General features: G+C 44.6%; 1 protein-coding gene across 1 annotated transcript in view; it reads left to right on the top strand.

The window, feature by feature from the left end:
* Window positions 1–26,542, top strand: part of zswim5 (zinc finger, SWIM-type containing 5) — a 58,341-nt gene that overhangs the window by 27,214 nt on the left and 4,585 nt on the right. Inside the window, exons 2-15 of the mRNA XM_058066294.1 lie at window positions 12,562–12,749; window positions 13,538–13,706; window positions 17,803–17,951; window positions 18,720–18,870; window positions 20,937–21,113; window positions 21,201–21,377; window positions 21,462–21,608; window positions 21,692–21,829; window positions 23,158–23,309; window positions 23,433–23,535; window positions 23,628–23,763; window positions 24,254–24,411; window positions 24,505–24,668; window positions 24,750–24,831. Of these exons, the coding sequence (XP_057922277.1) occupies window positions 12,562–12,749; window positions 13,538–13,706; window positions 17,803–17,951; window positions 18,720–18,870; window positions 20,937–21,113; window positions 21,201–21,377; window positions 21,462–21,608; window positions 21,692–21,829; window positions 23,158–23,309; window positions 23,433–23,535; window positions 23,628–23,763; window positions 24,254–24,411; window positions 24,505–24,668; window positions 24,750–24,831 (2,091 nt within the window). The remainder of the gene's footprint in view (window positions 1–12,561; window positions 12,750–13,537; window positions 13,707–17,802; window positions 17,952–18,719; window positions 18,871–20,936; window positions 21,114–21,200; window positions 21,378–21,461; window positions 21,609–21,691; window positions 21,830–23,157; window positions 23,310–23,432; window positions 23,536–23,627; window positions 23,764–24,253; window positions 24,412–24,504; window positions 24,669–24,749; window positions 24,832–26,542) is intronic.

The following is a 26,542-nucleotide window of genomic DNA, read 5'->3' as shown; positions in this document are numbered from 1 at the left end:
GGGGGGGGGGGGCAGACTATATATTTTACACGTAACAGTCCACCTGGTATTATTGTATCTGTAAAATTGTCATGCAATCTGCTATTATTATTTATTATTTTATATTTATATTTAAATATTTTAAAAATAATAAATTATAATAAAAATAAAATTAAAATAATTATTATATTATTATTATGTAAAATATGCAAATATAACAAGATTATTATATATAATTAATATAATAATTAGCATTAATATAATAAATATAATAATCATAATAGTTATAATAATAATATAATAATTATTCTTTATTAAACAACAGACCATGTCAAACAACGAAATTGATACAACCATCAAAAGGTTGGCTCAGGCCATGATGCCAGGTTGTATGTTGAGTTTAAATTAAATACTTTTGAAAGATTGGGCGGGCCGTATTCAAACACTTGGCGGGCCGGATGTGGCCCCCGGGCCGTAGTTTGCCCACCCCTGCCCTAGCTCCAGTGGCTCCCCAAGTAAATTTAGTTTGAGACCCCTGCTTTACACGGTGTTACCAGGTGTCGAAAATCAATACGAGTGGTCGTCACATCGAGATAGTAAAACTTTAGAGTCGCACTGATATGATATGAGAAACGTGCTGTACTTTTTTATTCTGGGAAATAGACCATTGGTCGTGTAAGTAGTATTTGTAGTATACCGAGAAGAAAAACTATAAAGGATGTTGTATGGAACATTATATTGTACATCCTCCACTGCATGTTGTCAAGGTCTCAGCCTCTCTTACTCAAAGTGTTAGTCTGAGGGAAAGAGGCTCAATTGAATGTCTGGCATTTGGAAGTCTTTTGTCAAGTCAAGGCTGCTAAAGAGCATTGTGCAGCATTGTTTACCAGCCTTCTCTTCCCCTGCTCCCCCTCTGTGTGTGTGTGTGTGTGTGTGTGTGTGTGTGTGTGTGTGTGTGTGTGTGTGTGCGCGTGTGTGTGTGTGAGCTGACATTATGCCAAGATGTGTGTGCATACACACATTTGCCCGTGTTTGGCTTTTGCACATAGTGACTGACATTACTGGTTCCCCCACGAGTGTGTGTGTCTGTGTGTGTGTGTGTCCATTGCACAGTTGCACAGCTACCTATTTGTGAGTAACCGTTGACATGGATGATTGCTTGCTTTTGTGTTGTGATCTGACAATAGGATGCTTTGTCGAGTCGATGCGGCAAGAGATTGCTGCCAAATAGAAACCGTGATGCTTCTATATTTAACAGTCTACCGGTCAAGTAGTACGTGGCACGATTTGGAAGTGGGAAAAGGCATCATGACACTGACACCCGGGGTGCTGGAGCCTATCCTAGCTGTCTGGGCACACCCTGGACTGGTCGCCAGCCAATCACAGGGCACATATAGACAAACAACCATTCACACTCACGTTCATACCTATGGACAATTTGGAGTCGCTAATTAACCTAGCATGTTTTTGGAATGTGGGAGGAAACCGGAGTACCCGGAGAAAACCCACGCATGCACGGGGAGAACATGCAAACTCCACACAGAGATGGCCGAGGGTGGAATTGAACCCTGGCCTCCTAGCTGTGAGGTCTAGGTGCCAAATGTGTAAATGTGCAATATATCAGTGTAGAGTTACAGTTATGCTGTCGTCACTACCAACAGCACTAAATTCATCACATAGCAACTTAACACCCAAAAGGTGCACCTGATGCAAACATGTATCAGGTACACCCTGGACTGGTGGCCAGCCAATCACAGGGCACATATAGACAAACAACCATTCACACTCACATTCATACCTATGGACATGTTACAGACACAAGTCAGTCACTCTTGAGTAGCGGTAAGCTAGTGAAACTTGAGTCTTCGTCAACCAGTGAGTCGGCGAAACTTGAGACTTTGTCAACCGGTGAGTCAGCGAAACTTGAGTCTTTGTCAACCGGTGAGTCGGCGATACTTGAGTCTTTGTCAACCGGTGAGTCGGCGATACTTGAGTCTTTGTCAACCGGTGAGTCGGCGATACTTGAGTCTTTGTCAACCGGTGAGTCGGCGATACTTGAGTCTTGGTCAACCGGTGAGTCGGCGAAACTTGAGTCTTCGTCAACCAGTGAGTCGGCGAAACTTGAGTCTCCGTCAACCAGTGAGTCGGCGAAACTTGAGTCTTCGTCAACCAGTGAGTCAGTGAAACTTGAGTCTTCCCTGTGTATCCGGGAGTCGGCTAAATTCCTAGGCTGAGCAAGTTTGAGCAAATTTGTTCATTTTTTGGTGATAATTTGGCAGTTAAAGCAACAGCAACAAGTGTTGAAGTGAAAGAGAAGTCCAAAACAGTGATGAGGAAACTCGGGTTCACTCAGGTCACAAATCGCATGTGCAGGAAGTCGCAAAAGCTCCATCGTGAGTCAGTGAATCTGGAGTCTGCTGAATACCGACCGATGATTAAGTCAAATGTGAGTCTTCGTTTAGCAGATTGAAATGAATGAGTAGTCCAAAAACATTGATTATTTGACTCGGGTACTGGATTCACTCTGGTAACTCGGCATAAAGGTCATGTCCAGGATGACAAACCCTCACTATTGACCTACATCCCAAGAGATCTAAACCATAGACGTAATCACATAGAGCCCCGTACATATCCTACCACCATTTCTGGGTCTGTACGGTATTTCCACGTCATTTGAATCAAATGGAACGTTCCATTACATCATCTTCACTTAGTCGTTAAAGCTATTTGCGATGCTCACTAGCATGTCCTCTCACTAGCTGGCTTCCACCACCAAGTCCTCCTGCCTGCCAGTTGCCTTTCTCCCATCGAGGTCTGACAATGACAGGCAAAGCTCCAGCCTCGAGGCCTGCAGCCCGGTTCTTAATGGGGGTGCCGCGGGGAGGCGGTGCTCGGGGAAGCGGGATGTACCAGTCTGTGAAAGGTTTGACTGTGGGGGGAGCATGTAGTGTAGGGAAGCCGGAGAGGAAGGGGGGGGGGGGTCAAGATAAAGCAGGTCACGCCCAGATTAAACCTCAATGTATGGCTGTTGCATGACTGTCTGCCACGTCAGCAAGATGGTCACGAGTGAGGGTCTCTTGAGCTACTTTGACCTTAGCGCACCTTTTAGGCTGCGTGAGTTGGGAGGGGGACGGGTCCTCTTAATGTAGTAGCATCATAATGTATGCAAACTGATTTGGTGATGCATATTTCCTTTGTGCTTGCGTTAACACGGGGGTGTCTCTATAATGCGCACACACACAATCAAATCCCCCTCTGTTTTGGGCCCCATCCCCATATGGTGGCTAGGCTTGATGAGGGCTTGATGAAGTCAACCAGAATTCCCCCCCCCCCACCCTCCCGTCTATGTGTGTGTGTGTGTGTGTGTGTGTGAGAGGGCATGTGTGGATTGTCAGCTTGTATATTGGCTTGCAAGCTGTTTTCATTATATTTCATTAATCATTCATTTCATGCATGATTGTGCAAGCCAAGCCATGATCAGCTCTGTGGGGGCGGAGTCCAATCAGGAGGTGGGAAAGGTCTGTCAACCTCAGACATGCAAATGGATCAAACAACAAGCCCATAAATGTTGTGGCCTTTTGTGTTAAGAGGAAAATGTGTCACTGAAACGCGTTGTATATTTAGTCAAATGTGTTAATTATGGATTTTCATATGATGAGTATTCAGTATTCTGCACATCCACTCATCCGTCTTCTTCCTTGTACCAATGGCGAGTTATCCAGCTTCTCCCAGAGGATCCAGAGAAATTCCCAAAGTCTCTCCAACGTGTCCTGGTTCTATCCCCAGGTCCTCGTACCTGTCTGATATGCCCTGAACACCTCCCCAGAGAGGCGTCCAGGAGGCATCCTGTCCAAATCCTATCCTACCCTATGTTTCTCCTACATGACGGACATCTTATGTAGGAATTTTGGCCGCCTTTACCCACAATCTTGTCCTTTCAGTCATTATACTCCGCTTAGAATTTCGCATTTTTTGGCTAAATTGCCTGAAAAGGGATCCATAGTAAATATAAAGCTCAATTGTATTCCTCCAAAGACCACGTGAGACCACGTCGACCGGTGAGTCGGCGAAACTTGAGTCTTGGTCAACCGGTGAGTCGGCGAAACTTGAGTCTTCGTCAACCGGTGAGTCAGTCAAACTTGAGTCTTCGTCAACCGGTGAGTCAGCGAAACTTGAGTCTTCGTCAACCAGTGAGTCAGCGAAACTTGAGTCTTCCTTGCGTATTCGAGAGTCAGAAAAATTCCCAGGTTGAGCAAGTATTTGTTCATTTTTTGGTGATAATTTGGCAGTTAAAGCAAATGTAACAGTTACTGATTGTAAAAGTACCAGATGGAGGGGTAGGATTTAATAAGCTTTGCTTCTTCCTACTCCTTTTGGACATGTGGAACTGTGAACTGATTATGGGATGCATTCAATTGTAATCTGATGCATGTTCAAATCAAATAAAACCATTACCATTACCATTCACTAACTCCTTGCATACACACTGTATCTCGTCTTTGCAGTCAGTTTTGATTATTTTTGTCAAATAATCACTTAAAAGTCACCACTTTTTGACGCACAATCCACATCCAGTCTGTGATTTCCCCTTTTCTTCATTTCTTCTTTACGTGAAAAATACATTTCCACAATTTCATTGCCCTGCTTTCATCATAGTGTAGCCGTTTAGCTGCAGCGAGTGAAAGAAGCGAAAGAAATATGCTGCACGATAAACCCAAACCATGTCGTTTTGCCTAAATCCACTTCACACAAAACGGCAAGAAAACATTCCTCTCGGTGGAAAAACAACAAAGCTTAATGTCTTTATTGTGCGTTCCGGGCTAACTACAAACGCCGGGGCGGTGTGCCTTCTTCCTGTGTTTTTTATTTGTGTTTGTTTGCCAGCATGTCATTCTCGCCGCTGTGCCAACTCCGAACGGAACAATTTTTGCCTCTTTTCCATTCCTCAAAGGAAATACGAGCCTCTTAAATGCATACTTATCTTGCCCTGCAGACTGCACTTGAAGAACACACACACACACACACACACCAACACACAAACTAAAGAGGTATTGTGATGCCAGTCGTTGTTGTTGTTCCAAAGACAGCGCCTGTATGCACAGGGCAGATGGCTTCTCTTATACTTTGCATGCCGCTGTATTAAACAAAAAGCATGGCTTAGGTCACGGCTGGTTTAGGGGAAAAAAGGGCAAAGTGCGAGAGCCGGGCAACAAAAGAACAGCAGAGGGGAGAGAGAGAGAGAGAGAGACGGACACACAGAATTTGATATAAGGGCCACACAAAAAGGGAAATCCACGTGTGAAAATGCGCAAATGTGTGTGTGTGTGCATAACCGCATTAACTTTTCATGCAGAGCTTTCACAGTTTGGCGTTTGGCTCACTTTTGGGGTTGTTGGTGTTATCCGTAGTTAGCAGGAAGTCATGCAGATGAGTGTGTTGAGAAGCAAATGTATGGAAATAAGAATATTTGGACCTGGCTGGTGTCTTTTGGGGCTTAAAAGTAACCATATATGGTAACTTAAAAAAAACAGTCATGTGACTTTCTCATGCCAATCAGCCAAGATCAGACAATGTCACAGGAAGTGACATCATGGGCTGTGATCAATCAGGAGTGAGCCAGAAACTTCTTTCTTCATTCAGAAGTCGGAAATTGTAATTTTCACTCAACACTCGAGTTTCTCTCTTGCCGAATGACCTTTCGGGAAACAATGGTATATTATATATACTTAATATTCCAATCTCTTGTCCGTGAAAATCCAACAGAATAGTCAATAGGGCATGCGCAGTAAAACGTAAACATCAACATCACGTGATACCGACTTCCCCTGAGTTTTTCTTTCACTTGTCGGAATAACTCCGTATTGCACTGGTTGACGAAGACTCGAGTTTCGTCGACTCACTGGTTGACGAAGACTCGAGTTTTGCCGACTCACTGGTTGACGAAGACTCGAGTTTCGCCGACTCACTGGTGACGAAGACTCGAGTTTCGCCGACTCACTGGTTGACGAAGACTCGAGTTTCGCCGAGTCACTGGTTGACCAAGACTCGAGTTTCGCCGAGTCACTGGTTGACCAAGACTCAAGTTTCGCCGACTCACCGGTTGACCAAGACTCGACTTTCGCCGACTCACCGGTCGACCAAGACTCGACTTTCGCCGACTCACCGGTCGACCAAGACTCGACTTTCGCCGACTCACCGGTCGACCAAGACTCGACTTTCGCCGACTCACCGGTCGACCAAGACTCGACTTTCGCCGACTCACCGGTCGACCAAGACTCGAGTTTCGCCGACTCACCGGTTGACCAAGACTCGAGTTTCGCCGACTCACTGGTTGACCAAGACTCGACTTTCGCCGACTCACTGGTTGACGAAGACTCAAGTTTCGCCGACTCACCGGTTGACGAAGACTCGAGTTTCGCCGACTCACTGGTTGACGAAGGGAGAAGGCCGACATAGGAGCGATTAGGCGTCATAGACCCGCTAACGCCTCGATTATCCCCTTGGTGGACAAAAATAGAGCAAGTCCCGACTTCCCTACCGAGACCGCTTGCCCTTCGACCACAAAACTTGTCACACCGATGACCACCTGTACCGATTCCTGCGTTGTCTGATTAATTTTCAATCATTCACGTAAGAACGTTTTGCTAACCGCTACTTCTGTAACACAAAAGTTGGGGGTCAACTTGCCCGATTCCCCACTGCATTGTTTATGATTTTTTTTGTTACAGTCGCACATGTGCTGAAAAGCTTGATTAACCCAGCGCACACCCTACCCCCACTCCGCCCCCCTCCCCCCCAGGTTGCAAGCGAATAGCGAAAATCAGGTAATCAATTCAGTGTAAACATGACAAATGAGTCCCCGCGGTTAGTGAGCATTTTTTTTTTTTCTCACCAGCGCGCTCGGGACAGGGCTTCTGGGAAATCACAAATGAAACAATCCGGTTGTTATCGCATCAGCAAACACTGCGAAAGGAAAGGGATGGACGGCTGGATGATGGATGGATGCATAGATGGATAGGCAGAGGGAGGAGATGATTCAGTGGGGTCTGCGTGTTATGGCCACATATGCATGTCTGTTGTGCACAGATAGATGGCTGATTGAATACAGGGCCGTGTGTGTGTGTGTGTGTGTGTGAATGAGAGCAAGCAGAGGGGTGCTGTGTTAACCTTGAAGCTGTCAGAACAGATGGGAGATGGGAAGGGCTGCAGGGGATATGATGGCTGCTGGAGGGGGAAGAATACTAGGCCAGGTTTGCCAAGGGTCGAAAAAGGAGGAAGGAAAGATGACAGTGTTTGTGCGCCCGCTTGACATATTACACAAATCCGTGTTAGCGCAGGGGTCTCAAACTCAATTTACTTGGGGGGCCACTGGAGAGCGGGTCTGGGTGAGACTGGGCCGCATCAGGTTTTCCCCAAAAAAAAACGCATTTATTAAAAAAAAAAGAAACACGTGGGCCAAATGTGGCCCGCAGGACACTAGTTTGAGGCCCCCGCCTTGATATGAAAGTTTAATGTTAGTTTGATATGGATGCTGTATGGTATCATGTACCCAGAAAAAAATGATTACGTTTGATTCATGTTCATGTTAAAGGTTAAATAACTGTTAATAGTTATCCTCCCTCTCCGTGTGGAAGTGGTAAGTTTTTGGCTATTTAAGTTTCAAGGAAATAACTTGAAGGCTACCGTTTAGGTCGCTAACTCTCTAGTTTGCGAGTTAGCATGTGTCTCAAGACCCTGCAGTTGCGCAATATGTTGTAAATAAAAAGAGTATAAATGTGACTATAGTCGTGTTTTGTCATGTCTACAGGGCTCTAATAATGCTTTAATTTTAATCTGAAAAAAATAATTTGTCTACCCACCAACTATGTGGTTTCTTATGTTGCCGTTTTATTATTATTATTATATTTATGTATTTATTACTGATTGATTTTCTTTATGTAACAATCAATTGACTAGTTTTAATGCACATTAGAATACCTTTAGACTCGTGCTTGAGAATGGAGCGGAATGCGGGATTTTTTTTTTTTTTATACGTTTGTTTGTCTGCAAGGTCTGCGGGGAGGCTTTAGCGGAATAAGACTGCTTTCTATTTAAATATGTGTGTGTGTGCACATATATACACACTGGCTCGCCGCCCCAAGCTCCATTCCCCCAGCTGATTAGGGTTAATGGCCTATGAGCAGGACGAATTATCTGCCTTCTCATTGGTTGCCTGGCTGCAGAGTGGGCGGGGGTTGCCAAGGAGTGACAGATGGCGGCGCTGTGTGTGCGATTGTAGGGGCATATACACAATGGCGAGCTGTACAATGGCGCTCGTTTTTGTACGTTTCGCTCTAATGTTCACGTTGCATCCATCAATTATAAACTCTTGGCGTTTTTTTTTGGTCAGCGGGGGCGAGCGTGTGCTATACCTGTAAGACGGGAGACAATACGCACGAGGCGTGTGTGTGTGTGTGTGTGTGTGTGTGTGTCATGTTCCCCGAGGAGAAGGCCGCATCATTGTACTTGGCAACATTCCCACTAAATAAGCACCTTTGTTCCAGATTGATCTAGTTAGCCAAACCAGTCCCGTCGTGTGCTACAAAGCACCAGTGTGTGTGTGTGTGTGTGTGTGTGTGTGTGATCAGTGACATCTTCTGTGTGAATATCGCCCCCCCCGTTTCATCTGTTGGCTGTGGCGTTAAGAACAAAAGCAGAAATGCTTTGAAAAGGTTTGTGTTTTTATGTGCGTGTGTACGTGCTAGCAGACTGTCGGATGCAGCATCTTTTTTTTTTTTTTTAAATCAAGTGTCATTGATTGCATTCCCATCTGCTGAAGACACACACACACACACACACACAGACAAGCACTCACATGTGTGAGTACCTGCCTAAAAGACTTCAGGAAGTGCAACAGTTTAAGCAGGAAAGGATAAAGCAGGATGTACTTCCTCCCGACAAAACGCTACTTTTTTACTTCAATATAAAGTAAAACCGGTTAGTAGTAAGTAAAAACATACATACTCTATATTTAGCTACTACAATATGAAGTAGATTTGACTTCATTTCTATACTTGTTTATCAGTTATATTAGCTATATACTGGATATTTACAGGGCGGCATGGTGGTCGAGTGGTTAGCGCGGAGACCTCACAACAAGGAGACCAGGGTTCAATTCCACCCAGTTTGCATGTTCTCCCCGTGCATGCGTGGGTTTTCTCCGGGTACTCCGGTTTCCTCCCACATTCCAAAAAACATGCTAGGTTAATTAGCGACTCCAAATTGTCCATAGGTATGAATGTGAGTGTGAATGGTTGTTTGTCTATATGTGCCCTGTGATTGGCTGGCCACCAGTGCAGGGTGTACCTGATACATGTTTGTATCAGGTGCACCTTTTGGGTATTAAGTTGCTATGTGATGAATTTAGTGCTGTTGGTAGTGACAACATCATAACTGTCACTGGTATATTTACACATTTGGCACCTTGACCTCACAGCTAGGAGACCCGAGTTCAATTCCACTCTCGGCCATGTCAAATCTTGAAATGGACCAATCAGAATCGTTTATTTAGTCCACAGTCCGCGTTTTACCCACACCCGTTCTTGTTCGCGATCAACCAATCAGCGATCATTTGACTATGAAAACACGCGTCCCTGCCAATATTGTCTAATTCAGGGGTCACAAACACGCGGCCCGCGGGCCAAATGTGGCCCGCAGGACATTAGTTTGAGGCCCCTGCCTTGATATGAAAGTTTAATGTTAGTGCGGCCCACATAAGTTTGATATGGATGCTGTATGGTATCATGTACCCAGAAAAAATGATTACGTTTGATTAATGTTCATGTTAAAGGTTAAATAACTGTTAATAGTTATCCTCCCTATCCGTGTGGAAGTGGTAAGTTTTTGGCTATTTAAGTTTCAAGGAAATAACTTGAAGGCTACCGTTTAGGTCGCTAGCTCTCTAGTTTGCGAGTTAGCATGTGTCTCAAGACCCTGCAGTTGCGCAATATGTTGTAAATAAAAAGAGTATAAATGTGACTATAGTCGTGTTTTGTCATGTCTACAGGGCTCTAATAATGCTTTGTTCATTTTAATCTGAAAAAAATCATTTGTCTACCCACCAACTATATTTGGTTTCTTACGTTTTTATTATTATTATTATATTTATTTATTACTGATTCATTGATTTTCTTTATTATTGATTTGTTTATTTATTTTTCATCTTATTTTGTGCAGAAAAATTAAGATATTTGAGAACAGTGGAATGTTTGGTTTTTTGGGAGGTTTTTTTTTGGAAAACCTGATGCGGCCCAGTCTTGCCCAGACCCTAGCTCCAGTGGCCCCCAGGTAAATTGAGTTTGAGACCCCTGATCTAGAGTCTAGCGTTCATTTGAGGACGTCCTGGTGTTCCATGGCGGTTCATGGTGATGTTACTTTCCATAGACTGGTTCCTAGAACGTATGCAGGGGTTGACTCAACCTCATCAGGTTTTCTGTTGTTGTATCCTCCTCCTTTTCCTGTAGTCTTTGTGACGGTGAAAGAGGGGTTGAAATTGATTGCATCGGAAGGGAGCGTGTGTCTGATTCCTTGTGTGTGTGCTGACAACATTTGGTGGGGGGGAAGCCTGTTGGTGGGACTTTGCCAAGGAGATGGCTTAACAAGCCCTTATTATGCCACGCCACCATGCTGGCTCCTACCCCAGAATGTCATTGTGGGGGTGGGACCTGAGTGTTGGTGAAAACAAGCTTTCGACATGCCCCCCCGTCCCCGATCCCTCCGTAGCCCAGAATAAACCTGTCATTGCTTTTTCCAGGTTGCTAGTTGTACGTCCTCCTTTCTGGCTGTGGACCAACTTGCTGTCTTACCAATAAATAGTACCTTGCCCAAGGATACTTTAAACCAGCAACCGTCCAATAAACCAAAAGTACCAAGCACATACTTGCTCTTCCCACCTTTTCCCAACATAATATCTGTCTGAACTTGGACTATTTGATGGGGATTAAAGAGTTACAAGCGTCCCCCTTCGGGACCGTAAATCCATTCCTCCATTTCCCTTTCATTTTCAATGATTTATGAAGTTCTGTCCGACGGAATTTTACTTCACCGGATGATGATCTGTTGCACATTAGACACACCTTGTGATTTATTAATCAGTCAGTGTTTAGCCGGACGCGTTAGCCTCCACTGAGTCATCATCTTGAGAAAGGGACATTGGACTCTAGTCCACAGTTCGACATTTTTAGGATCCCCCCGTTGGGTGAGATGGTACTCTGCTAACACGGGTTTTTATCCTTACCAAATCGTTCTGATAATGTAAGATGATGAAAAGAAGAGCTGGAGTTACGATGTAGCCTTTAGCATTGTCACCGGGCTAGCGCTGGAGGCTAGCAGGCTAGAGAAGGTTTCTCTCCAACTGTGTCAATGAGTCTCCCGGGATTTAACTGGTTCAAGTTAATGAACGGTGATTAGTTTGTCTTCTATTTGGTGGTAGCGGGCGGCACGGCGGTCAAGTGGTTAGCGCACAGACCTCACAGCTAGGAGACCAGGGTTCAATTCCACCCTCGAGTTTGCATGTTCTCCCTGTGCATGCGTGGGTTTTCTCCGGGTACTCCGGGTTTCCTCCCACATTCCAAAAACATGCTAGGTTAATTAGCGACTCCAAATTGTCCATAGGTATGAATGTGAGTGTGAATGGTTGTTTGTCTATATGTGCCCTGTGATTGGCTGGCCACCAGTCTAGGGTGTACCTGATACATGTTTGTATCAGGTGCACCTTTTGGGTGTTAAGTTGCTATGTGATGAATGTAGTGCTGTTGGTAGTGACAACAGCATAACTCTAACTGTACACTGGTATATTTGCACATTTACACATTTGGCACCTAGACCTCACAGCTAAGAGACCAGGGTTCAATTCCACCCTCGCCCATCTCTGTGTGGAGTTTGCATGTTCTCCTCTGTGCATGCGTGGGTTTTCTCCGGGTACTCCGGTTTCCTCCCACATTCCAAAAAAAACATGCTAGGTTAATTAGCGACTCCAAATTGTCCATAGGTATCAATGTGAGTGTGAATGGTTGTTTGTCTATATGTGCCCTGTGATTGGCTGGCGACCAGTCCAGGGTGTACCCCGCCTCTCGCCCCAAGACAGCTGGGATAGGCTCCAGCGACCCCCTGCAACCCTCATGAGGAAAAAGCGGTAGAAAATGAATGAATGAAGCTGTGGTAGCGTCACACTAAGTCATGGTGTGTTCAAGGACTGCAGAACAAAGTGTGAAATTTCATATGTTTTTGTAAAGTGGTACATGTATTCTGTGCATTTTACATGTATTATCACATATTTGTAAGAATATGTACCTAGTTTTCGTCCTTTTTTTTTAGTTAGGAAGTGTTATTTTCCTGAAACTTACCGATGTTCTATTGTTGATTACTAAAGAACTGGAAAAGGTAGAAACAAAAATGTTTTCCTGATGAAAAACGGGCGTCTAATCTGTCTTTTGGTAGTTTCCATGTTCATATAGGCATGGAACATGATATTCTGTGTTCCTCGAAAGATCAGTCAAACTGTTCTAATATGGTTATTTTTGTCTCCTCTCTTGTTTTGTGCAGGGTTTCACCTGAGCGGCACCGTAACGGAACCCGCCACCACATCAGAACCGGAGGTGACCCACAAGGTGGCCATCAGCTTTGATCGGTGTAAAATAACCTCGGTCACCTGCGGCTGTGGGAACCGCGACATTTTCTACTGCGCCCATGTGGTAGCGCTGTCCCTCTACAGGATTCGCAAACCCGAACAGGTACGTATATTATCGGGGCCGGCCTAATATGGACTATATGGACTAGGACTATATAGTAGATGACTAGTTGACTAGGTGTTTAGCGACCTAAACGGTAGCCTCCCAAGTTATTTCCTTTAAACTTAAAAAGCCAAAAACTTACCACTTCCACACGGATAGGGAGGATAACTATTAAGAGTTATTTAACCTTTAACATGAACATTAATCAAATGTAATAATTTTTTCTGGGTACATGATACCGCAGCATCCATATCAAACTTGCATTAAACTTCCATATAAAGGCGGGGGCCTCAAACTAGTGTCCTGCGGGCCACAGTTGGCCCGCGGGCCGCGTGTTTGAGTCCCCTGCTTTACAGACACCAAAAAAAAATGAATCATGAAGTGAAATTATTGCTACATTGCTGGTTAGGTTGCCAGTTCTGGAGTCGTCTGTCGGCTCCGGTGACGTCAGCCACCCCCATCACGGCATTGTCTGCTTTACAGACACCAAAAAAATAGTAAAAAAACACATTTAATAAAGAATTATAGTTGGGAACTCAATTTCTCTGAGCGATATACACCACATGTGGGATGCGTGCAATATTGTACGAAAAGCACGACAAATTTCCGAATCATGCGAAACCTGCGGCGTACCAGAACAGATGATGGCCGTCCCGCTTCTTGGAAGTCTTTGTAAAGACACGTTCCTCACATCTCATCTATATAGTAGATGACTTATTTGACTAGGTGACTAGTTCCGGTCCAACGAATCACCTGCGAACATGCGATCCCTTCGATTTGTGTTGCAGGTCAAGCTCCGGTTACCCATCTCGGAGACGCTGTTCCAGATGAACAGAGACCAGCTGCAGAAACTGGTCCAGTACCTGATCACAGCCCATCACACAGAAGTGCTCCCCACGGCTCAAAAACTGGCCGATGAGATCCTCTCGTCCAACTCTGAGATCAACCAGGTCCACGGTAAGACAATGTCCCTTATTATGTTTTTATGCCATAAATCCGTCCATTTTTGACCGCTTATCTGAGGTCGGGTTGCGGACCCTTTCCTCGGTCACTACGTCCAGCTTCTCCCGGTCGATCCCAAAGCGTTCCCAGGCCAGTTGGTAGACATAGCCGTAAAATACAACTGAAAATATACTAATGCAAGCCGAGTCACGCTCACAAAAACCACATAAGCTAACCCCGCTAGCTTGTAAGATGATGAGTCAGACAACTTTCTCACGTCCCACCATTCCCTCGCTCGTCAGGGTTCTACATTAAAAACAAAATCATCTAATTTTTGTGGCATCACATGAGAATCTCAAATAAAGATGAAATGATTATCATTTCTTGTGGTTGTTTTCCTACATAGATCATGACGTTGCATGGAAATCTGGATTGTCAAGAGACTTCTAGGCACTTTTTTCCTTTTATAAGTTGTGCACCACAATGAAACATTATTGAATAGACACATTTGTGTACTAGTAAAGTGTTTTGAATCCAGAAAAAAACAAAACAATAATTTGTGGAAGCAAAGGTGAGGAAAAATACACAGAGAAATGGAAGCGCTAGATTTTGTAGCTTGTAGCAAAATCAGCACTTTGGTATCGGATCTAATCGGTGGCGTTTCATTGTGACCACTTCAAATTGTCACGGCAATGTGATTATCTCACTTGTGCCATCATTTGATTTGCTGCCGCTAATAAAATCCCAAACGATGAAACGATCGCTTATTGGTTGATCGCGAACAAGAACGGGTGTTGGTAAAAACGCGGAATGTGCATCCATATCAAACTTACGCGGGCCGCACTAACAGTAAACTTTCATATCAAGGCAGGGGGCCTCAAACTTAGAGTCCTGCGGGCCACATTTGGCCCGCGGGCCGCGTGTTTGAGACCACTGAATTAGACGATATTGGCAGGGACGCATGTTTTCGTAGTCAAACCATTGCTGATTGGTTGATCGCGAACAAGAACGGGTGTGGGTAAAACGCGGACTGTGGACTAAATGAACGATTCTGATTGGGCCATTTCAAGATTTGCAAGGACCGGTTTGCAAATTACCATCGGAATTACGCAGTCCGTGTTTTTTACCAACACCTAACAAGAATCGCTCTTAAAAAAACTCTTGGCAGTACGGAATGCCAAAGTACACTTCCCCGACGGGAATATCACTGATTGGATTTACTTGTCCCAATTTTGTTTTAGGCGGCACGGCGGTGAGTGGTTAGCGCACAGACCTCACAGCTAGGAGACGAGGGTTCAATTCCACCCTCGGCCATCTCTGTGTGGAGTTTGCATGTTCTCCCCGTGCATGCGTGGGTTTTCTCCGGGTACTCCGGTTTCCTCCCACATTCCAAAAACATGCTAGGTTAATTAGCGACTCCAAATTGTCCATAGGTATGAATGTGAGTGTGAATGGTTGTTTGTCTATATGTGCACTGTGATTGGCTGGCCACCAGTCCAGGGTGTACCTGATACATGTTTGTATCAGGTGCACCTTCTGGGTGTTAAGTTGCTATGTGATGAATTTAGTGCTGTTGGTAGTGACAACATCATAACTGTCACTGTACACTGGTATATTTACATATTTGGCACCTTGACCTCACACCTAGGAGACCCGAGTTCAATTCCACCCTCGGCCATCTCTGTGTGGAGTTTTGCATGTTCTCCCCGTGCATGTGTGGGTTTTCTCCGGGTACTCCTGTTTCCTCCCACATTCCAAAAACATGCTAGGTTAATTAGCGACTCCAAATTGTCCATAGGTATGAATGTGAGTGTGAATGGTTGTTTGTCTATATGTGCCCTGTGATTGGCTGGCGACCAGTCCAGGGTGTACCCCGCCTCTCGCCCGAAGACAGCTGGGATAGGCTCCAGCACCCCCGCGACCCTCGTGAGGAAAAAGCGGTAGAAAATGAATGAATGAATGAATTTTGTTTTAACTTGCCCCGGGCCATCGGTACATCGTTATTGTCGAGCCCTGCTCGTGATAAAGACCCGAGGTACTTAAAACTCCTCCCACTTGGGGCAGGATCTCATCCCTGACCCGAAGATGACACTCCACTCTGTTTTTTTTTTAAATGTATTTCAGGAAATCCACACTCATATCCTTCTATCAATCTGTGTAGAACTTTATTCTTGACCATCAGAAATGTCTAACATCTCGCAAGTACTTTCCCGGATTTGCGAAAAAAAACCTCATCCCCTGGAGTCGCTGTGCAGCCCGCTTCGGTGATATCTTCAGAGCAACACGGCGTTTTTTTTTTTTTTTTTTGAAAGAGCTTCAGACTTGAAACGTCCGGCATGTAAGCCCAGAGGCTGTCACACATCAGAGCCTCGCTGCTCCAGAGGCTACAAAAGCCCGGGCTTCAAATGGCTCCCTTCGATTACCGCCTCCGCTCCCTCCATTCACTGCATCTTCTTGAGGCGTCGCGGGTACGGCGGCCGGGAAGGTATTGGGTAAAAACTAGATTGACGTTGGTCAGAGAGCTCGGAGCGAAGATGAAAAGGATGGAAGGAAAAGTATCGGAATGTCAGAAAGGAAGTGGACCTACAAAACAACCTCTTTAGCTATCTCGTTGTTTCATTCTTAGACTTAATGTTGACATTCTGCAACTCTCCAGTCCAGGAAACCCCACGTTGTGTTTCCTGTCTGTGCTTGACAAGAAAAGGAGGGGTCACATTGAGTGATTCTTTGATTGAGGAATGTGGCTGTTTGCTGGTTTGTTTCCGTAGTCCAAAATGTGTGGTTTTCCTGTCCTCAGCTTGATCAAAGCTGCCTTTTTTTTTTTGTTTATAGCGGTTCTATGTCTGCTAATCGTTATTTGACAACACTCAGAACAAGAATGTTGGCTAAAGAAAAGTGGTTTACGTGCAAATCCTGCCTGTTTTTTTTTTGTGATCCAAAAGGTCCAATTAATCCTTTACAGCAGGGGTTCAAACTCAATTTACCTGGGGGGCCACTGGAGCTAGGGCCTGGGCGAGGCTGGGGCGCATCAGGTTTTCCCAAAAAAAACAAAAAAAAACGCATTTATTAAAAACAGAAAAAAAATTAATAAACTTTGCTTTGGTTTCGAATTTCTACAATAAAAGCTCTGATAAAACATTCCACTGTTCTCAAATATCTTACTTTTTTATTTTTCTACACAAAATAAGATGAAAAATAAATAAAATCAAGAATAAAGAAACTCAATCAGTAATAAATAAATAAATATAATAATAATAATAATAAAACGGCAAATAATAAAAACTTAAGAAACCACATATAGTTGGTGGGTAGACAAATTATTTTTTTCAGATTAAAATGAACAAAGCATTATTAGAGCCCTGTAGACATGACAAAACATGACTATAGTCACATTTATACTCTTTTTTTATTTACAACATATTGCGCAACTGCAGGGTCTTGAGACACATGCTAACTCGCAAACTAGAGAGCTAGCGACCTAAACGGTAGCCTTCAAGTTATATCCTTTAAACTTAAATAGCCAAAAACTTACCACTTCCACACGGATAGGGAGGATAACTATTAACAGTTATTTAACCTTTAACGTGAACATTAATCAAACGTAATAATTGTTTTCTGGGTACATGATACCATACAGTATCCATATTAAAACTTGCGCGGGGCCGCACTAACATTAAACTTTCATATCAAGGCGGGGACCTCAAACTGCCACATTTGGCCCACGGGCCGCGTGTTTGAGACCCCTGCGCTAATGGTTGCTAGAGGGGTCATTGTTACGAATCATGAAGTGAAATTATTGCTACATTGCTCGTTAGGTTGCCAGTTCTGGAGTCGTCTGTCGGCTCCGGTGACGTCAGCCACCCCCATCACGGCATTGTCTGCTTTACAGACACCAAATAATTATAGTTGGGAACTCAATTTCACTGAGCGATATCCACCACATGGCAAACGCATACGTGGGATACATGCAATATTGTACGAAATGCAAGACAAATTTCCGAATCATGCGAAACCTGCGGCGTACGGGAACAGATGATGGCCGTCCCGCTTGTTGGAAGTCTTTCTAAACACACGTTCTTCACATAACGCACATTTGCATGTGTTGCCCCAGGTGCCCCCGATCCGACCGCTGGCGCCAGCATAAATGACGACAACTGCTGGCACCTGGATGAAGATCAAGTCCGGGAACAAGTCAAGCAGTTTCTGTCCCAGGGAGGATACTACGGCTCTGGGAAGCAGCTCAACTCCATGTTTGCAAAGGTACCGTGCATTCCACGGATTTGTTCTTAGTCTTTAGCGTTAGCACCAGTAAGTCAGGTTGAGCATGAAGAACATAATACCAAACAGCTAGCTCGGGTACACCATGAACTGGTTGCCAGTCAGTTATCAGGCACATAAAGACGACCATTCAAATTCAGACCTCAGACCTAAAAAAATTTCAAGTTTCTCAGTATTGCATTAGAACAGTCGAGTGTACTTTTTCCACTGAGGAAAAACTAGCAAAATAACATAACATTTTTAAAACCAACATACTGTATGTTTGCGGAGTACCCCAGGGGTCAATGCTGCGACCAAAGTTGTTTATGTGACATCTGTAAGGCCTCGACAGACTAATACTTGGTATTACTTAAAATCGATACTATTGTTTAGATAACATACACAAGCGTGTCTCGGCTTAGTCTTGTGTCGTCCGGGTTTGATTGCATCCGGAATAGAATTCTCGGACTGAACAAGCTAGTTTTAATAAGTGTCTGGCAACCAGGCAGACAGGAAAACATCTGGAGATGTGGAAAACTGTGTTTAAACTTGAAGCATGAGCAGGTCTTTAGTGTGGCTAAATATAGCTGTGGAAATCCTCTGTCTGTTTGGGGATTGTGTAAATACACCGCCGTGGTGCCTTTTTAAGATGAGGCCACTTTAAGGTCATGCAGAGTTCTCTCGTTTTAATGGTTAAGCTTATTATTTCTGCTTATTCTTGTTAAAAGTCAAAACTGTACTAAAATCCAGAATTCTCGACTTTTTTCGCAGGTGCGCGAGATGCTCAGAATGCGAGACTCCAACGGAGCCCGGATGCTGACACTCATCACGGAACAGTTCATGGCAGATCCACGACTGTCGCTGTGGAGACAGCAGGGCACGGGCATGACGGACAAATGCAGGCAGCTTTGGGACGAGCTGGGTAAGCACAGATGGTGGAAATGGCCGTTTACGACTTCACGGGACGGAAAACACAGAACCGTTTAACATCGCATACAATTTCCAGGGGCGGTAGCTTCTAATTATTGTTATTTTATATAAAAAAAAGTCCTCGTTAAAGGCAAGTATGATGTGTGTACGACCCGTTCAGACGCCGCGTACGCCTGCAAATACTCTCATTCTGTGTTCTCAGGGTATTGAATCAATGGCAACCGGACTGTTTGGGTTGCATAGTCCGGTTGGCAACCGGACTGTTTGGGTTGCATAGTCCGGTTGGCAACCGGACTGTTTGGGTTGCATAGTCCGGTTGGCAACCGGACTGTTTGGGTTGCATAGTCCGGTTGGCAACCGGACTGTTTGGGTTGCATAGTCCGGTTGGCAACCGGACTGTTTGGGTTGCATAGTCCGGTTGGCAACCGGACTGTTTGGGTTGCATAGTCCGGTTGGCAACCGGACTGTTCGGGTTGCATAGTCCGGTTGGCAACCGGACTGTTCGGGTTGCATAGTCCGGTTGCCATCGATTCAATGCCTCAAGAACCATCTCTGATTTTGGGATCAGCATTTGCAATAAAAATTGTCACTGTATCGCATCAATTTGTTCCAGCAGGGATAACACTCCGCTTCGCTCCACCTGACGCGTGGTCCAGGGGTCATTTGTGTCCAAAATTAGACAAAAAAAATCTTGCATTCTGTCAAGGTCGATAGGTCAAATATTGCATGCACAATTCAGATGTGTCGTTCAAACAATAAAACGTATGAACTGTTCGTCACTGCGGTTGCACACCATTCTAAATGGTCTTTAACTTGTATAGCGTTTTCCACCGCCAAGGTGCTCAAAGCGCTTTGACACTGTTACAGACTGATGACGTAGCATCAGGAGCAACCGGGGGCTCGCTATTTTTGATCGAACCCACCACCCTCAGGTTGAGGAAACCAGCGGAGCCACGCCGTCCTTCTCTACTTATCCCGTCCTTTTCACATCGCGAGTGAACAATGGAGGCCCCCAGATCAATAACCTTGCAAATCTTCCGTGCAATCAATCAAAGCATTTAGGGGGGTCAATGAGAACACTTCCTGTGTGAGGAAGGGGGGGGGGGGGGGGATGGGGCGGCACGCAACTGCGGGGCCTCTGGTGAATGGACACAAAGAGTGCTAGCAGTTAGCAAGTGAATGCTAATACAGTATGAATGAAAGCACACAAAAGGCCGCGTGGAGGCGCAGCAGAGCCTTCGTTCCCGACAGTCGACGCTTACGGTGGCGTTTGTACAGCAAAGTAAATATAAAACAAAACAGGGTGGAATTGAACCCTGGTCTCCTCGCTGTGGGGTCTAGGTGCCAATTGTGTAAATGTGCAAATATACCAGTGTACAGTGACAGTTATGCTGCCGTCACTACCAACGGCACTAAATTCATCACATAGCAACTTAACACCCAAAAAGGTGCACATGATACAAACATGTATCAGGTACACCCTGGACTGGTGGCCAGCCAATCACAGGGCACATATAGACAAACAACCATTCACACTCACATTCATACCTATGGACAATTTGGAGTCGCTAATTAACCTAGCATGTTTTTGGAATGTGGGAGGAAACCGGAATACCCGGTGAAAATCCACGCATGCACGGGGGAGAACATGCAAACTCCACACAGAGATGGCAGAGGGTGGAATTGAACCCTGGTCTCCTAGCTGTGAGGTCTGCGCGTTAACCACTCGACCGCCGTGCCGCCCAATATCATCAATTATGGCCAATAATTTGTCGGACGTCCATCACAGACCAACCAAAATATGGGGTATGGAGGTAGATGCTTACTATAATCCACAAAGCATGCTGGGAAGCCCACACACACGCACTCCCGCAGTTACCAGCATTGCTAGCTACTATTAGCATAAATCTGCGTGTTCCACTTGTCTTATTTTTGTTGCACCGTGAGTGAGGTTTGGTTCGTAAAAGTTCAACTGTACCGTACGGGCTTCTATGTCTTGCCGTCTATGCCACTTCCTGTCTAGGATTCATTCTAAAACAGACTGCTGTGGTTTCCCAGGTGCATTGTGGGTGTGCGTGGTGCTAAACCCCCACTGCAAGAGCGACGAGAGGAGCGGCTGGCTGAAGCAGCTGAAGAAGTGGAGCGACATGGACGTGTGCCCGCTGGAGGACGGCAACTACGGCAGCGAGCTCCCAAACATCACCAACGCTCTGCCGCAGAGCAACCTCGCCCAGGGTCGGCAATGATCCCGCCGTGTTGCAGTACGCGGGAACGGTACACCCATGGTGCTGACTGGAGTGTGTGTCGTGTTTTTTTTGTCAGACTCGCTATCCCGGCCGAGGAGGACCGTGTTCAGCCGCGCCGTCGAGGCGTGCAACCTTCACTGGCAGGGCAGCCACCTCCAGAGGATCATCAGCAGCGACTTCTACATGTCGCCGTCGTACCAACGAGACGAGGACAGCCTGCTGTTTAACCCGCAGGGCCTTCCCCTTTGGCTTGGTACGCATACACACACGTTACTGCACGGTGGTCATGTGTGTGTTTAACATGTGACGCCACCTTATCTCTCGTCAAAACACACAGACCATGTACCGACAGCATGCGCTCGCGTAGACGCCCTGCGTTCCCACGGTTACTCCCGGGAAGCCTTGCGATTGGCCGTGGCCATCATCAACACGCTCCGCCTCCTGCAGCAGCGTGAAATGGACATCTACAAGCACCAAAAGAAAGGTAATGCACACTTCTTACTGGCGTCCATGACAACGTTTTGTATTGTTCAAGTCCCTACTACTGTGTGATTGTCTCTACCCCAGAGCTTCTCCAGAGGGGCATGACCACTACGACTAACCTGGAAGGCTGGGTTGGACATCCTCTAGACCCCATCGGCTGCCTGTTTACCACCCTCACCGAAACGTGTCGGGTGGATGACGACAGCACCATGGACACCGGAGGTATGACAACCATTAGACACGTTACTGCAAAGAACAGAACTCGAGGCGGGCGTTCTCTGCATTTGCTTCATCCGTTTTTGTGTTAAACTTTCCTATTTTTAAATTATAGTATAACTCTGATACTGTGAACATCCAGCAGCAACACAACAATTTGGAACGACTACAATTTTGATGAAAAATATACTGAACCTGCGGCACGGCGTTCGAGTGGTTAGCGCGTAGACCTCACAGCTAGGAGGACCAGGGTTCGATTCCTCTCTCGGCCATCTCTGTGTGGAGTTTGCATGTTCTCCGGGTACTCCGGTTACCTCCCACATTCCAAAAAAACATGCTAGGTTAATTAGCAACTCCAAATTGTCCATAGGTATGAATGTGAGTGTGAATGGTTGTTTGTCTATATGTGCCCTGTGATTGGCTGGCCACCAGTCCAGGGTGTACCTGATACATGTTTGTATCAGGGGCACCTTTTGGGTGTTAAGTTGCTATGTGATGAATTTAGTGACGACAGCATAACTGTAACTGTACACTGATATATTTACACATTTGGCACCTAGACCTCACAGCTAGGAGACCAGGGTTCGATTCCACCCTCGGCCATCTCTGTGTGGAGTTTGCATGTTCTCCCCGTGCATGCGTGGGTTTTTTAAACCGGGTACTCCGGTTTCCTCCCACATTCCCAAAAAACATGCTAGGTTAATTAGCGACTCCAAATTGCCCATAGGTATGAATGTGAGTGTGAATGGTTGTTTGTCTGTATGTGCCCTGTGATTGGCTGGCAAACCAGTCCAGGGTGTACCCCGCCTCTCACCCCGAAGACAGCTGGGATAGGCTCCAGCAGTAGAAAATGAATGAATGTTTTATAGCTGAGAGGGTTCACCCTATGACGTCAATTTCAGAAAGAGGCTGAATTGCATCTTGAACTATGAATGTGTGTGTGGGGGGGGGGGTGTATCCACTGTTATTTGTTATCCTTTCTAATGATTTTCACAGGGGGTGATGTTTTCCATTGTTACTGGCCTGTAGGGAGCTATTCAGATCAAACAATACTCTGTACTTTTGCTACCAGCACATCCATTATTGTGTGCATGGAAGTGAAATATTGTCTCATTTTGAATTGTTGGGTGTTTTTTTTTTGTTTTTTTGTTTCATATGTGCCTGTGTACCCCCCTCTACCAGGTCTTTAAATCAGGGCCCAAATAATTTCAAAGTTAGAGTTTAGCTTTTCCAAACAAAAGAATGACAGGTTAATCCAACACATTCATTATGGGCATGCCTTCTTTGCAGGGACTATCAGTAACAAAGCCTTATTTTTTTTTTCTTTCCATCAGAGGGTGAGCCCAGAAATCCTGTCTACCAGCATGTGCCCGTATGGGGGAGTCAGGATGGAGGGGAGTCGTACCTGACTCTGGCCCTAGAGGTGACTCTGATGGGAATGGGTCAGCAGAGGATAATGCCAGAGGGCCTTTATGCTCAGGATAAGGTATGGCTGCTCACACGTGGCAAAAGATACAATAGAAAATGTATTTTATTTCCACATAATGTATCTTTCTTGGTACTACAAGGTGAAATAAGTGTTTTAAAGAATAAATGTGTTGTTGTATAGGTTTGTCGCAATGAAGAGCAGATTGTTGGAAAGCTGCAGGAGCTGGAACTGGATGACCTGCTGGTCCAGACCCTGCGGAAACAGGCCATACAGCTGCTAGAAGGTACCGCAATAATCATTCGATATTGCTATCGGTACATTTTTGTGTCCCCCGATCAGTCCTAACCTGCAAATGTCTCACGTCACGCTATATAGCTGGTCCATTCAGCGGTCTCGGTGAGGTCATCCACAGGGAGAGCGTTCCTATGCACACATTTGCCAAGTACCTCTTTTCTGCACTGCTGCCACACGATGCAGACCTGGCATATAAAGTGGCTCTCCGTGCCATGAGGTCAGTACCCTCACCCGCTAAATACACGGTCTTATGTTGTACTGCTGTCACCCTCTGGCAAGTTGGGAATGGAACAAGAGGCCTCTATCTCACAGTGTGGTCAGCGAGCGCTTTGTAGCATTGGGACTACTGTCATCAAAACGCTAATGCGGGGTTCTCAAACGCTAATGCAGGGGTCTCAAACTCAATTTACTTGGGGGCCACTGGAGCTAGGGTCTGGGAGAGACTGGGCCGCATCAGGTTTTCCAAAAAAAAGAAAAACGCATTTATTAAAAACAGAAAAATATACAAACTTTTTCAGTGCTTTGGTTCCGATTTTCTACAATAAAAGCTCTGATAAAACATTCCACTGTTCTCAAATATCTTAATTGTTATTTTTCTGCACAAAATAAGATGAAAAATACGTGTTTGAGACCTCTGTTCTATATTGTTGTTAGAGGGGTCATTGTTACGAATCATGAAGTGAAATTGTTGCTACATTGCTCGTTAGGTTGCCAGTTCTGGAGTCGTCTGTCGGCTCCGGTGACGTCAGCCACCCCCATCACGGCATTTCCATCGTTCCGAGTAGATACCCACGGTGGTTCACACTGGGACACTTGGAGTCGCAGCAGTGTGAGCTAGCGTCGACCATGCTAACTGCTGCTAAAGGTACTCGTCTCGTTTCGAACCAGAGCTCCTGGTGTCTTATTTTGATGTTTCAAATGGAAAAACCCTAATCACTGCATCCCTCCCCATCTCTAGGTGACATGTTGAGATTGCGGACGGTGCTGGAAGTCATCCAGAAAAACATCCACTCCTCTTCGTTAATCTTCAAGTTGGCCCAGGACGCCTTTAAGATAGCCACACCCGCAGACAGCCCGCCGGATATAACGTTGCTCAATGTGGCTTTGGAGCTTGGACTTCAGGTAGCATGCGTGTCGGGGGGATACATTTACAATTAGCACTAAGTCACTTAATGGTCGTGTGGATCTTGGTCTTTGTTGCAGGTGATGAGGATGACTCTGTCCACCCTGAATTGGAGGAGGAGGGAGATGGTCCGCTGGCTGGTAACATGTGCTACTGAAGTCGGTAGGTTGGAGTAGCTTGTATGAGAACATCCATCAAAAGTACGTCTTGGTCCAGTTGATCCAGTTATTTTTCATTATGGGAATAACCACTGAAAAGCCCCACCAACAGTACCACATGTACCTTAAATGGTAGCTCTTTCTGGCTTTATCTGGCTTACAGCCACGCCCATATAAGGAAGTCCGCCCCTCTGTGACATCACAAAGGGGCAGTTTTTCCATGCTTTTTAAAACAGAGCGTTTTGAGCCATTTAAAACTTATTTCATGGCTGACTTCCAAATGCACAAACCTCATTATCGGAAACTTTGGCATGGCTAAACACAAGAATACAACATTCTAACGATATTTATCGGTCAGAAAAGTGGAAAAAAACAACACATGTCGTGTGTTTATGCTTGTTAAAGATCTCCTATATGACAAAATATCCTCTACTGTAAATGACAGGAACAGTGCTGTTTTTAACCCTTAGATGCACGAGTGACTGGACCCTACAATCTTCCATAAGTGGGTCAAAAATGACCCATATCTAGAATCAATGCCTTTTTATGCCAATTTTGCCATTTTGGTTAGGAATAATCACTTGTATGATATTTAGTATTATATTTAGGACCACACAAGAATGATTTCATGTTAGAAACATCTTAAGTTTTCACTTTTTTACATCTTTGAAAAAGAAAATGACCCTGTACAACAATAGAAAATGTGATGATCCATTGTGTGTTGCATAAAAGTAAGTTAAAAATGTGAATGGCATGATATCAAAAATATGTTTTTGAGGAATACCTGGAATATGAAATGATAATTTTTCATGACAAAAGATATTTCAAGAAAACATCCCTACCGGGTCATTTTTGTCCCACTAATGGAAGGTTGGGGTAGTAACACAAAAACTAAAATTTCTTAAAATCTATAAAAGATAAGTTAAAAATGTGAACGGCATGATATCAAAAACATGTTTTTTGAGGAATACCTGGAATATAAAATTATTAAAAAAAAAATTTATGAAGATATTTCAAGAAAACAACCTGACCGGGTCATTTTTGACCCACTTATGGAAGGTTGGGGTAGTAACACAAAAACAAAAATTTCTTAAAATCTATAAAAGGTAAGTTGAAAATGTGAACGGCATGATATCAAAAACATGTTTTTTGAGGAATACCTGGAATATGAAATGATAATTTTTCATTACAAAGATATTTCAAGAAAACAACCTGACCGGGTCATTTTTGACCCACTTATGGAAGGTTGGGGTAGTAACACAAAAACAAAAATTTCTTAAAATCTATAAAAGTTAAGTTGAAAATGTGCACGGCATGATATCAAAAACATGTTTTTTGAGGAATACCTGGAATATGAAATGATAATTCAAGAAAACAACCTGACCGGGTCATTTTTGACCCACTCATGGAAGGTTGGGGTAGTAACACAAAAATTTCTTAAAATCTATAAAAGACAAGTTAAAAATGTGAACGGCATGATATCAAAAAGATGTTTTTTGAGGAATACCTGCAATATAAAATTATTTAAAAGAAATTTTTACGACGATATTTCAAGAAAACAACCCGACTGGGTCATTTTTGACCCACTTATGGAAGGTTGGGGTAGTAACACAAAAACTAAAATTTCTTAAAATCTATAAAAGATAAGTTAAAAATGTGAATTGCATGATATCAAAAACATTTAAAGTATCATTTAAAGTAAAGTTGAGTGACAA

The sequence above is a fragment of the Doryrhamphus excisus genome, chromosome 3, assembly GCF_030265055.1.
Source record: "Doryrhamphus excisus isolate RoL2022-K1 chromosome 3, RoL_Dexc_1.0, whole genome shotgun sequence".
Taxonomy (NCBI): Eukaryota; Metazoa; Chordata; class Actinopteri; order Syngnathiformes; family Syngnathidae; genus Doryrhamphus; species Doryrhamphus excisus.
The sequence above is the reverse complement of the archived record's forward strand: the minus strand, read 5'-3'. Positions and strand labels throughout refer to the sequence as shown.